This window comes from Kryptolebias marmoratus, linkage group LG15 (assembly GCF_001649575.2).
Source record: "Kryptolebias marmoratus isolate JLee-2015 linkage group LG15, ASM164957v2, whole genome shotgun sequence".
Lineage (NCBI taxonomy): Eukaryota > Metazoa > Chordata > Actinopteri > Cyprinodontiformes > Rivulidae > Kryptolebias > Kryptolebias marmoratus.
The window spans coordinates 12,348,009-12,362,385 of record NC_051444.1 but is presented as its reverse complement, the minus strand read 5'-3'; the positions used below and the strand labels follow the sequence as shown (position 1 = coordinate 12,362,385).

Here is a 14,377-nt window from a genome sequence, read left to right as displayed (position 1 = left end):
ACTCACATACACACACAGAAGCAGCTCTTGAGCTGCTCTTTTCGCCAACACGTTGCTCTTTTAGGTGTATGTAAAGGAATGTTTAAAATGCAGATGAACTGACGGGGTCAGCAGATTACGGATTTTATGCATTCTTCTGCACAAATTTACAACATCAAATATTTATTCAGTTTAATAGTTTGACTTTTATCACCTCACACAATAAAAACAGATTTTTTTTTAGTAATGGTGTGTTAAAGTCTGTGAGCAATGAGTGGAAAATACTCTTTGCAGGTTTTTTTTTCAGTTTGACATTATTTTATATTAAAAATGAAGTAAAAATTCCCTTTAAATTGAGTGAAGTGTGGCAAAGGTTTTACAGTAAATGAAATCAAAGGCACAGTTTAAATGTCTTCACAGTAAAGAGTCTAAATGAAAGACAAAAAAGACAAAATCAAAGCTGTTAATAGTGAAATGATTTCTAAACATGAAAATCTTTGCATTTTCAGAGAAACTGGATCATTGTTGTGTGCTGTGAACCTGTGTCATCATTGTTTCTGCGTGGGTTTTCACCTACACAGCAGGTCGAATAGTTGGAGAACTCGAGCGGAAACGAGCAGATAAAAAAATTTACCCTTCACTTTACCTCTGAACCTGTCTGTTAGTTTTTAGATAAAGCATTTTAAACGTGTTGTTTAACCTTTTTTTACATTTTAGTTTTAGTATAGAAAAAGCATGTGCAAATACTTGAAAAGTAACTTCTTTAGGATGACTTTAGTAGACTTTTAATAGGTAGTTTATTATAATATATCTTGTTTTTTTGTGGGTTCTTTTTTTAAGTCAGTAGACAGACTTAAGAAAATCATATTATAATTATAGTTCATTTTTTTAAATAAATAACTGACAGAATTTCCAGCAAACTCTTAGTTTAAAATTCTTCCGATTCCAGGAACACCACCCTGCAGATGTAGTTTTTTCCAACTGCAATCGATGCATTTTAGGTCAAGGATCCCCACAAGCGAAAACATGAAAGTTCGATTTTTTTGTTTCTGACTCAAACAAGATAAGTTTATTTGATCAGAACAGATTTTGTTTACAGGTGAATGCTTGTTAAACATAAGAGTTTTGCTAAAAGATGAGCACAAATACACAGAAATGCACTTTGATGTCCCAAAAAACCCATCAGTGAAATGCATCTATTTAAGCAAAGTGTGTTTTCAGAGAGTGTATGTTCGCTCTTAGCACACATTTTTTAGAAAACCCTCTGGTCCAGTCACCCGTCTGTCCACTCCTTCATCCTCCCATCGATCCATCTGTCCACCGTTCTCTTTTCTCTGCTTTGCTTTCTTTGCTTTGAGGCGCCGCTTTTCTAATTAAAATATTAAGGATAATGATGATCATACTGAAGATAATAATAACAAGTACCGCTTAAGCAGTTAACATAATTGCATTCCCCTCATGTCACCATACACATACAATTTGCATATCATTAAAATATATTTCCTACAGTGACTTTAGTGAATTTGATGTGTTTTTTGTCAGTGGGTGTGTGAGGTAAGCGGACCTATGGTGAGAATTGCACAGCGGCCGTGCAGATTGTTTAAGCAGGGCGGTCCTGGAGAGAAGTGTCACAGAGCGGTGATTTTCTTTCAGAATCGTTTTCAAACGTGTTTTCTTTTTATATTAATTTTTATCACTTGTAAATGAAATCACTATCATTTGTAATTCCAGGTGTAAATCTCTTTTTTTCTTCACTTTTTTAAAAGCCCAGGTTAAAATTAGGTTAACATGTTTAGGACTTCAGTCTATTGATATTGACAACATTTTTGAATGCCATTTAAAAAAAGCAGAGTTTCATCAGAATTTGAATAGATTTGTTCATTCATAAGCGACTTCAGATCATTTTATTTTCCACATGTAACCTATCAAACTTAATTCTAACTGCTCCAACAATAAATTCTTTAAGAAAACATTTGCAAAAATCTTTATCAGTGATTAGGTTAAAAAAAAAATTGTCCTGCTGACAAAACAAACTCTAACTCAAAGGCCAGCTGTTTTGCTTACAGTTCAACTATGTGCTGAGACAATTGTTTTTAATTGCAAAAACCTTTTTTTATAAAAAAATATTGCAGCTAAAAGGAATGGATGACATGTTATTTTTTTGTTTTTTTGTTTGTTTTAATTTTCTTTTTAACGGCTTCTTTTTTCTCCATCTCCTGTGAAGGTATTCTTTTCACAGGCCATGAGGATAAAAAGAAGCAGCTGAGGCAGAGAGGTGAAGCTGACTGGAGGGAGGGACAGGGAGAGGGAGAGGGGGGACCAAAGAGAGATTGCGTAAATTAAAATCCTTTTAATCTCCTTATAAAATCATTTACTTAATTCATCTGTCAAAGCATGTCAATATGTGCCGCGGTGATTTGCTGGCTGCTCGCGCGCGTGTGTGTGAGAGGGTGTGAGTGTGTGTGTGCTCGCACATTTGCATCTGTTTGCCGTCATGTGTGGGTTTGTGCCTGTCTGCCCACGTTTTGTGTGTGACCTATTGATGGCCTGGACGAGGAAGTGTTGTTCTTCTTTTTGTGCGTCTCCCTGCCTGTCTGTCTGTCTGTCCCTGCGGAATTTATTGTCTGTCAGTTTTTGCATTGGCTAGGCCTTCACACACACACACAGGTTCACGCTCGTACTTATGATGGGCCTTGCTCTCTCTCTCTCTCTCTCTCGCTCTCGCTCTCGCTCTCGCTCTCGCTCTCTCACGTGAAGAGTCCAGGCATTCCAGCGGTAAATTTGTCCCGTAAAGAGAAAGATGCAATGAGAGAGACAGATAGAGCAGGAGGTGCAAAGGGAAGGGGGGGTGGAGGGGGGGGGGGGTTGCTTTTGTCTGACACCAGCACTCAGGAGGTCCGTCGCACACACACACACATGTATGCATGACCACACACGTGCACAGAAACACAGACTCTCTCACACACGCGCAGCTGATAGCATATTCTTTTCAGGCTTTTGCAGATAAAACTTAACCAAACACGTACGTTCAAGCACCCATAGTTTAAAATTTTGTAAAAAATGCTTTCCAACATGCGTCGTAATAGGTAGCCTCAACAACACAAGACAGAAAATAAAAAAGATGATGTGAATTTCTCTGATTTATAACCGATCCATCATTGCTCCGAGTGTGTGAGAGTATGTCACGGGTCAGCGCCGGCCTTTATGTGTTGAAAGAGCAGTAAGAGAGACTTTACCAACTGTGACACACACACACACACACACACATTCATACATTCACTGCAATTAGCCATTACATCACACTGAATGTGAAGCTTTGTGTGTGTGTGTGCACGTGTGATTGAATGCCAAAGTACTGATTGAAAGGAGAGCAAGAGAGTGATATATGGTAAGAGGCAATGCTGCTCATCTCCCTTCTCCAGACACACACACACATACATTCCTTTTCTCTGCGGTGCTCATCCGCTCATTCCCCGTATTCCATCATCCGTACATCTCCGTCATCCATACATCAAAATGTGCATTCAATTATTATTGCCATTATTGCGATCTATCAAATCATTTATGCTCCCTTACCGCACAGCTGCTGCTGACTTTTTGTTTCATTCAAGTGAAATGTTACGAAACCTCTTCTGTGGATCAGCATGTAAGAGTAAGAGATTCAGATTTACATCCCTTCAGATTTAAGATGTCAGTGTCAAAACTATAAGATCTTTTTCAAGACTTTTATGGAATCCCAGCATTTGATAAACTATGTTTTTGTGTTTAATTTCTGCAGTTCAGCTGGATAAAGTATTGAGCGGCACTTTAGATCAGTGGACCACTGTTTGTGTGTGTAGGTGTGTGTGTGTGTGTGTGTGGAGGGGGGGGAACCTATCGTGTTGTGTTCAGGGCTTCTAAAGCTCCTTCTCACTGCTAATAGAAGGAGACAGCGAAGACTCGGCCACAATAGAAAAGATTTAGATGGAGAGGTGGTGTGTGTGTGTGTGTGCAAAAGTGTGTGTATGAGTACGGAGAGCATCGGGAGAATAGTGCACGCTCGAATGTCTTGTCTGTCTTTTGCACTTTTTCTTTTTGCGGTGTCCGTGGGGAGAGCCTATAGATTGGCTGCTTGGGTAGTTTTCTTCCTTTACGTGCTCAAGCCGAAAGCATGATTGAATTGTCATTGTTTCGACATCATGTAAAGGGTTCAAAAAGGCACAAAAAAGAAAGAATGATTCAGTGGAACAGGAAAGGGAAAGCTACCAAGTGAGGAAATGAATAATAAAGAAAAGAATGAATGACCATGCCGCCTTTCGACTGACAGTGAAATATTCCTCCTCTCATCCTCCCATCATGCTTCATGTGTGTGCTTGATGGGGAGAGAACGACAGGCCAGCCCACCAGTGCAACACTCTCTTCAGTTTTTTTTTTTTTTTTTTAGACTTTTTCCTTCTTCTTTGTGCTTGGCATCTTGGCCTCTGCAGCAGTAAACAGTAATTAAACACAGTTTGGGAATAAACTTTCTCACACAACACGAGCATATTTAGTGTTTCGTATTCTTGCCATATAAGTCGTGCAGTTAAATGTTCTACAATTAAGGGATATTTTCCCGGAAAGAGAAAACCAACGTCCGAAAAGGCCTTTAGAGTTACACTGTGAGAAGTTGCAGTCCTGGAAGAAAACACCTACAGAGCGTTTTGAAATATTCTGCCGAGTTGCTTCAAACGTTTTTTCAAAATTTAAACTTTTTAAGAATTTTTTTTTTCAAATACACCGTATGTTTAACTCATTTACAAATGGACTGATGAATTCCTATGTCGTATTGTTTATGGTAGCAAGTAGCAGGCGTGTTTTATCACTAACAGTCTGTGTTGTGGTGTTTCCCCTGCTGAAGAATCACTGTGCTCGGGATACAAATCAGCTCCTTTAGAGATTAGTTAGTTACTTATTTGTTTAATTAAAAACACATAATCCCAACAACATTCACGGGTGGGTTTTTTTTTCTTGTTTGTTTGTTTGTTTCCTGTATTTTAGCATTTTTAACCAGCTTGGTTTCAAATAAAAGAAGGGAAAAGTAATAGTTTCACAGCTTTTAATTAAATTATTTCAAACCTTTCACATTTGCTGTGGTTCTCTACTACCTTAACTTCATGCATTTTCTTCTCATATTTGGTTTCTCTAAACTGTCGCGATAACATGGACCTAACAGGACAGATGGGACACATTTCATATGTAACAAACCTAAAAGTATGCACAACAGTAACTGGCCTTTTTCATTGTATTTTTATAGATAAAAGTACATATTTAAATGTATTTTTAAGGCATTGTTAAAATTATAAAGCAGTACAAACAGTTTTTGCCTTGAGGAGGTGCATTCCTGCATGGAACTGATCCGCTCTTTTCTTCACCTCTGCCGATAATTCAGTTTTCCTTTATCTCTGTCCTCCCGATTCAACCCCACCTCCACCACACACACACACACACACACACACACACACACACACACACACACACACACACGCTTTCCTCCTCTCCCTCTCCACACGCCCCTCCCTTGTGAAGCTGTCACCTTTCTGCACCCGCTCAGTCCCTATTAAGGCCGACAGCCCATCTGCCGCCTGCCCCACTAACAGCTCCCGTCGCTAACGCTAACGTGCACACACGCACACACATCCTCACAGACACACACAGGGCTGCATCCAACCCCACCTGCCCTGATGCATGTGTAGTCACGCGCAGAGCAACACAGACACACACACTCTCATATATGAATATCCTCATCCACCCAGTATTTGTGGGAATTTATTAGTCACTTTAATGGAAGACACAATTTTATTGATAGGCTAAAAGAAGGAAGAGAATCATGAACTTGTGGTTGTTAGTTTTTTTATGCAGAAGAAAGTGTTTATTTGAGCTGAGCCAAGGAGACCGTTTGGATCTGCTTTAAACCTTTTCATCATAACTGCGCAAATCAGTTGTTCCCGTAAGTTTTATGATTTGTGATAGCTTTCCGATCAGCGTTACAGACCAGTCTTCAGAGGTATTTAGCTTTAGAGCTTCGTTTATGCAAATTTAGGATTGTACTATTTACATGTGATTGTAAGACATCACACTGCCCTGACTACAGGGGTAATTAGGTAGGGCATTTTGCAGTTCTCCGTGCCTGTGTGTGTGCGTTGTGGCGTTTGCTCCCTTCAGGGATAGGTGGGTTTTGCATTAGCAAGAATGACAACTGTCTCATCAATCACCGCATCACCTTGTCACACACACACACTAACACGCACGCACCCACAGGGATACACACACACACAGTGTTGTGGTCATTCTGTTCACAGATGGACCAGCAACACATGAGTGAGTCACTGAGCATCAGAAAGACACCCTCGATCTCCCTACCTCCCTACTTTTACTCTCTCTCTCTCTCTCTCTCTTTCTCTTGCTCTCTCTCTCTCTCTCTCACACACTCACACATACACACACACACACACACAAAATGTATGCTCTAATGCTGCATATGCGTTCTGACAAGAGCGTGAAATAGGTTAGGTAGAATCATATTGATTCATTCTGTCTTTTATTCTTTGTTTTCATTTAACGGGCCTTCTTAAATATTGACATGTAATATGTTTATTATGCATGCATAGTTTAATTGATTTAACGATTTTAATCAACTCCAAAATATAGTAATACAAATAGGAAAAAAAAGTTTTTTATTATTTCTTCACATACTTTACAGATATATTTTACAATATATAAATACACGCATAATGCAAAAGATTACAGAAACTTAAAGAAATTAAACAGTTTAAGGATTTTCAGCTGATGCCTTTTAGGCAAATTTTAATCTTGTCAAATAAATAAAAACCCAACAAATATCCGATTACTTGGCCATAACTTATAACGCTTTGAAACAGAATATCTCTCAGTAATCCCCAATAGTTTTAGGTTAATGCGAGTGGCAGACAAAACCATTTACTCTGCAGCCAAAATATTGTGCCAGTGATTTATCTCTGAAATTTGTAAACATCGCTTTCCTTTTTAACCCCGTATGTCAGGATTCACAGAAGTTCTAATGGGAAAATTACTTTCTTTTATCTTTTTAATCCCCTTTATTCATTTCTTCACTGGCCTATGGAAGGATATACAGTTTTAAACAGTATTTATCTTACATGGAAATAGGGAACGGGGCTTTTATCACGTGCCGTTGGAACTGGATGTACCTGAATCTGATGTGATTTCAGGACACTCCCCAATAAAAAAACAACAGTATTAAGTGTTGCCTGTCTATATAGCATTGTGACTCTGCAACCAAAGCCAATAAGTGTCTGAAGCAGCAGTGGCAGCAGAAAGATATTGATTCCTCTTATTCACCAGAGTGGAACTAAAACCTACATATTACACACTCTGACCCCTCTACCTCTTGCTGCATCAGCCCTGCTCTGTGGGCAGACGGAGGTATGGCTGTCAGAAAAGTCACTGGTCTGTCCACTTTTCTGTCTACCTCTAAACAAGAACCCACAGTAGGACAATGTCTCACTAACGGACACACACACTTACTGTGCGTCTACTTGGCGGCTGTTTGATTGGTAAACAGGTGTCTCAGGTTGTGACACATACCACCACCCAGCTCTGGTGATCTCATGATGTTTGTTGGAGGTTACACACACACGAGTTTAGGTCTGACAGGAAATGTTCTTGTAAAACACAAAAAAAGGAGAAAGTATATATATTTTTATATTTGAGGCTAATATTACCAGTTCATGACTATCAATTTTATATGATGGTCCTCTTTTTAAGCTAGTTTTTAAAATAGATGGTTATAAATATTTCAGTGTATCCATCATGCAATAAAATGTCAAAGCACCGGGGTGCCTCAAGCTAAATTTAAATTTTCAGCATGTGTCTCTTTCACCTTTTTATTTTTATTTTATTTTTTCATTATTATCATATTAATATTACTGATTTTTTTTTTTCTGTACATGCAGTTGGTTCTACGTCTTCTCTCTTCTTTCCGAATGTTTATTATAAAGACTTTTTTTTCAGTTATTCTGTGCAACTTAAATATTTTACTTTATGTAAAGAAGTGGTTTTAATTCTGTTGCCCACATTGACCTTATCACCTCTGCGACCACTCCTTCCCTGACGTCAGTGCCAAGTTTGATTGATAGATAGCAGTCCTTCCTTCTGTGCATTTCCATTTTTATTTTCTCATTTGGAAAACATTGTCCAAGGCTAAAACTAATGAAAATTCTCTGGCGCTGATCACAGCTGGATTTCGCTGATGTTTACCTCTACACAGATAGACGTATTTCAAGTCAAATCAAATCTGATTTGGGTTGATGTTTTTGATTGAAATGTGTTCAGTGTGTTTAACACAAAAAGGACAAAACCCTCTGCTGGTTTACAATTACCTTTTCTACAGTGCAGCTCTCTGAGGGCTGTCTTTGCATCTGCCTGTTGGCTGTGCACTCAGCATGTCGGCCTTTGTGTCAGTCATGTTTGGTGGGCAAAGCTTGTTTTTTTTTTTTCTGATAGTTGGTGTAACCGCCTCTCTGTGTGAAACTGTGCTATAAAGTCACATACTGAGAAGAACCAAATAAACAAAATGAGCATGTGAAGAAGTGATTGTCTGCATGTTGTGTCCATTAAATACATTTCACCAACATTATCAGTCATCTCTTGCTACATTTATTGTTTAAAAAAAAGTTTTCCTACCAGTATCCAAACTGAAAAGAAGTAAACTGATTTTTTTTTTTTTCATTTCAGCAAGTATGTAAAAACACAATCTTGTTTCAGTTTTAAGTTTTTACAGGTAATTATTTCATGCTTAGCCATACCAAAAGAACTGAAGGAAAACTTGTGAAATTCCCACCTGCTGTTGTTCTGCCTTGCTCTGCCCTAACGGCTGCATTTTCACTGCTGTCCTTTCTTACCCCCCTTCGAATTCCCCCGGCCTCCAGAATGAACTTATCGAAGGGGCCACTGGTGAACAGCAGCAGCGAAGATAACTCCAAGTCGACATATGTTAAATGCGGCGCTGGCGCCTGGAGGATGCACCAGAGCTACGATTCACTAGAAGCCAACCACATGAGAGACCCACATGCCCTCTACAACCCCAGGTAAGACAGACTTCCAAAAAGGTGCAATAAATGGATGTGATCTGATTCAGTTTTACTCTAAAAGCCTCAAGTGTGGGAGTTCATGTGTTTGTGTTTGTTAGCATTTTTTTAAACATGTTTTGCTCACTGTCCAAAAGCAAAATATTCAGTTTCTTTTTTTAAAACAATGTTAATATAATTTTAGTTACATTTTCTCTCTTTTCTTGCAGTGTTAGTTTCACATGTCACAATCTATGACAATAATTTTTTTTACTCAAGTTCCCTTTAATAAAACAGAAGATTTCCTTTTACCTCTGCTGTCATTCCCACGACTTTTTGAATATATTTTTAAATTTAGTAGAAAACGTTTCAGCAGCTGAAGTGAAGTTTTAACTCTAATCTTCTCCAGATGAACCAGTTCTCACTCACACTGTTTTGTTGTGGGTAATTTTTATAAAGTGTTTCCCTGGTCTATGTTTAGAAATGTTGCTGTAAATAAGCTGCTTGTTTCATGTTAAAACACAGGAAAAGCATGCAGTATGATGTACAAACACACACTCTCTGTATTCATGCTCTTCCTCAGCCGGTGTCACTTTGTCTCTCCGTCTTTTGATTAATAAACATTTCTTTGGGTTACCAATGGGGACACATGTCCAGATTACAAAGCTTGTTATAGTAAGTATATATATTTTTATACATTTGAATAATGTTAGGTTTTTGCATTTTCATATGAAAATAATTTTGATACAAGGCATGATTCCTGTTCATGTTAACTTTGTTAATTTATAAATATGTGTGTGTGTGAGCGTGTGTGTGTGTGTTTTCAGACTAAACTACATTGTGCTTTGTGACCTCACATGATTGCATTAATGAACATTGCATTAATTTATAATGTTGTTATTGTACTATTATTGACAGCCCGTTAGAAAACAATTGATTTGGTTATTGTGGGGTTTCACAAAGCTCTGTAAATGTGCGTATGCGAATGTCCCTGTGTGTTCCTCAGACTGGAAGTCTTAGTCCAATAGGATTTAGGGTTAGTCTGGGTCAAGCCAATTAGAGGTCTGGCACACCGTTCTCACACAGACCTTCGGCCAGTCACCAATACACACGTTAAAAGCACAATGTAAATGTTCCCGAGTGTGTGTGTGTGTGTTGTCATAGTGGTAATAAGAGGTGTAATGGTCTGTTTGTGGATACTACCAACATTTACACACACAGACTGACACACACACTCCACTACTTGAGAGTAGTCTTTCAACAGATCAAGTTTAGAACCAAAAACAAAGAACACAAACTGAAAAAAGACAAGCACTTTATATTATGACTGCAAATTCAGTATTTGGCAGCTATTCTTACATACAGCAGTGGGATGACGATAAAACTAACTTACTCTGGTGAATATGTGCAGAAACTTTATCTATTCTGACCCAGAAATGTCTGACGATACTGTTTACAACAAAACATGTTTTTGTTTCTTTATTTGTGTTTTTTTATGTAGATATATCCACACATAGCCACTTAGAGCAAAAGCAGCACAGTTTTGTACCCACACACCTGTGGTATAAGATCACATGAGCACTTCCGCAGGATATCTGACCTCCAACTGTGGTAATGAGATTTATACACTCACTTTTTCTCACACTTTTTACACACACACACACACACACACACACTCACTCACAAAAAAAGAAAAAGGAATGAAGCAATAGTTTCAATTGTTATTTATTATTAATATTTCCAGTTATATTCAAGATTAAAAAACAGTATTTTTGTTTAATTTTTAATGTCATAGTTTTGTATATTTTTTATCCATTAATATTCTTTCAAAAGTGACATATCTAAAATATAAAATGAACAGCATATTTCTTTCTTTTCTTTGCTGTTGTCAAATCCAGCCTTTATTAAATTAGAAGACAATCTCTCAAGTGTTTTTTTTTTAAATCTACAGTTTTCACTGGACAGCAACAATATTACACTATTTTTTTATTTAGGCCATCAAACCATGAGAATGTGATTAATGTCAAGCAGCTAGGATGTGCCCAAACTCTCTCACACACACACATCATTGTATACTGAGTCCAATGTAATCATAATGATAAAGCAGATTGCCTTAACACACAGATGGGCCTCCCAACAGCTTGTGTGTATGTGTTTGTGTGGTGTGTGTGTGTGTGTTAGTGTAGACAACACTGATTGGATTGCAGATTTATAGAAGAGGATTACTGCAGAAGCAGAGAGAGAACGAGAGAGAGAAAAAGGGAGAGGGTTTCAGACACTCACCTCTCATTAACTTCCACCCCGTTCACCTCAGCTTGCCTTCTTCTCAAATATGTGCACGCTCACAAACATACAGTTAAAACTGAATGTAAGTGCAACACTTACATTTTTTTCTGTAAGTATGGAAACATCACTTTAGAAATTTGTCATTTCAAATTTGAGAAAACATTGGAAAAGTATGGGAGAACATGGGAAAGCGCAGATAAGAAAGTGAAGATAAAAACACATTTAATGACGAAATATAATGATACAACTAAATGTACAGCAGAAAGCACAGAGGAAAGACGGGAAGATGTTGGTGCAAAATGTATTCCCAAGCAGACTGACCTGGGAGGTGTAGAGACAGAGAAGAGGTGGATGAGGAAAAACTGGAAAAAGTTAGGTTTGACATTCAAATACAGAATATGAAACAGATAGCAAAGAACGCAGGCAGAGACAGACAGAGCGACGGAGATGGGCAGAGACAGTGGGCTCTCCAGAAAACCTGATTATGACTGGATGTGAATTAGATTCCCTAACAGATGGTCCAGGAGCGAGGCTGTAAGGTGCATCAGCCAGCAGCGAGGGGAGGAGGAGGGAGGAGGAGGGAGGCGGGGGAAACTGAGGAGACAAGTGTCAACAGCAGCTTGTTGTGGGGTGAAAATGTGCAAAAATGTTTACCTTTTTAGTGGGCTAAATGTTGCTATTACACTGTTAGTAGAACTATTAGGTTAATTAGAATTTATAATATGCAACATTTACTTTCTTTTGTGACCCACAGCAGCTGCTAGTGAATGCAATTGTTTATAAAAGACAATGATATCTGAAATGATTATATGTTGATAAATACTGTAATAATTATGCAGATAATATTTAACAAGATCATCCAGTTTTTTTAAGGTATTATTTGTAAAGTATTGTAAGAAAATTGAGGAGTAAGTTCTGGAGCATGCCTGTTTAAGATGGATTTCTTCCATTTTTCCAGCTGCTGTGCATTATTCTGCTACTCTTCCTCTTCCAGTGATGGATAGGTGTAAATCATCACAATCCTGTAGTGACAGCCCAATTTCCCCAAATCTGATCTGCTTAAAGAATGCAGCTTCGACGCTCTATTCACTCATATATCCTTCCCTTTCCTCTCATCTCTTCTACTCTCCTTTCCCAATTTTTTTCTTCCTTCTTATATTTCACTTTTTTTCTTCTCCTCGTTCTCCCTGATCGAGTACCATTTAACTTCCTGCATTCTCTCCCTCTTTCTTTATCTTTTCTCCTCTGTAGAAATACACTTTTCCTCCCCATTCCCACCTCGCGTCTGTTCTCTCCTCCTTCCTCTTCCTCTCCCTGCCTCTTCCCCTGTCACATTTGAAAGCTTTGCCATATTTACTAGAGTGAAAATCCTCTTTCACCATCTGCTTAATAAAATGTGCTTTTAATCCAATGAGGGGATACTTTGTTTTAAATACTTTTATTATTATTATTATTATTATTATTTATTTACCGTTTCATTTGACATGGCACCTTGCCCAGGTCTCTGTGTGTCTCTACATAAAAGAAAAAGAGGAAGAGCTCAACATTTTACAACAGTGCATGTCTGTCAGTAATACAGCGAGTGTCGAGGTTTTAAATGTCTACTGAACATGTAAATTTATCATGTTTGATTCACACAAACACACACATGGACAGGAAAAGGAACATCAACCTTGATCAGTGACCTTTCTTTTATAAAGAAGTCAGATGAAATCTTCATCTTCTTTAAACCTTTTCTTATTCACTTCTTATCCATATAAGAGTGGTGAGAATTATTATTGTGTTTTTATTCCATCTGTGTTATATTTGTGTGTTAGCTTTAAAAATACAAATATCATTGCTGATTAAATATTTCCTTTAAAAGACCAATTTGTTGTGGCCACATTCAGCATCTTCTATAAAGGTTTACATAAAAAGGAGGATGCATGAAGTAATTTCATTGATTTTCATTCTGCAGTCTTTCCAGTAAAAGCCTGGAGGTCACTACAAGAACACAGTATGCAATTTAGTCTGATCAAGTCCCAAAACATTGCTGGGTTACATAAAGTTATTTCTTTATTTAGAAAATGACCACTGTTTCAATAAAAAATATCAGATGCTTTATAGTGACTGATACATGGAGCTCTGGACGAAGTTGAGCTGAGTGGGTTTTTTTTTTTGTTGTTGTTGTTAATGTTGTTGTTTTTTTAACATTAGATACACTGTTCTTACAGTAGACAACCACCACAATGACACACAGCAGATAAAGGAGTCAGAAAGAAAGAAAGAGAGGTAAGGAAAGAGAGACATGGTGACAAAGATAGTGCCTGGCAGCAGCACACTTATCAGCTACTGCTCCGCGAGAAAATGACCTAAATCATCAAGATTCCCATCTCAAACACGCACACACACACACACACACACACAGACTGCCTTATATTTTAGCTCTGAACATGTTTACCTTTTAATATGGTTTTTCCAAAATATCCACTTACAACTGGCCATTCAAATTTAAATCATGCTCTAAATAGATCACATAGGACTTTGAAAGGAAAAAAGAAGACCAAAAACAAAATGGTCTGAAACTGCTTTTTTGTGTCACAGTGGCTACAAAAGAAAACAATTGGTGTCACCAGAGATAACATGATGGTCCTGAATAGTTTTCCCTTTGAAAAGCACAAAATTCTTAATCAATACTCATGGGCAGAGATGGCCCTGCATGTATCGTCTCCCACAGTCTATCCTTTCACATTCTGTGCGCGCGCGCGCGTGTGTGTGTGTGTGTGCGTCTTTGTGTAAACCTTATAAACCACAGGACGCTCCGTAACACCCTCAGTCTTACAACGTGTTCTCTGTAAGTTTCACTCGATTCACTTCACAACTGCATATGTTTCTGGGTGCTGCACAAAAATACATATTTACTGTGCAGATATTTACACACACACACGCAAACACACACTAACATACAGTATATATACTGTATATACATATCACCACATACAAAGTGTTTATAGGCATATATGGACATAGACACAATTGCTTACATTTTTCTG

At 38.0% G+C, this 14,377-nt stretch overlaps 1 protein-coding gene across 8 annotated transcripts in view; it reads left to right on the top strand.

Annotated features, from left to right (window-relative positions):
- Window positions 1–14,377, top strand: part of esrrga (estrogen-related receptor gamma a) — a 120,216-nt gene that overhangs the window by 51,123 nt on the left and 54,716 nt on the right. For 7 of the 8 annotated variants that reach the window (XM_017418784.3, XM_017418781.3, XM_017418782.3 and 4 more), the window contains one exon: window positions 8,922–9,080. In XM_017418784.3, the coding sequence (XP_017274273.1) occupies window positions 8,923–9,080 (158 nt within the window). In that variant the 5' untranslated portion in view covers window position 8,922. Of the gene's footprint in view, window positions 1–8,921; window positions 9,081–9,630; window positions 9,735–14,377 lie in introns of those variants that run through there. The other variant, XM_037979924.1, reaches the window with a different exon arrangement.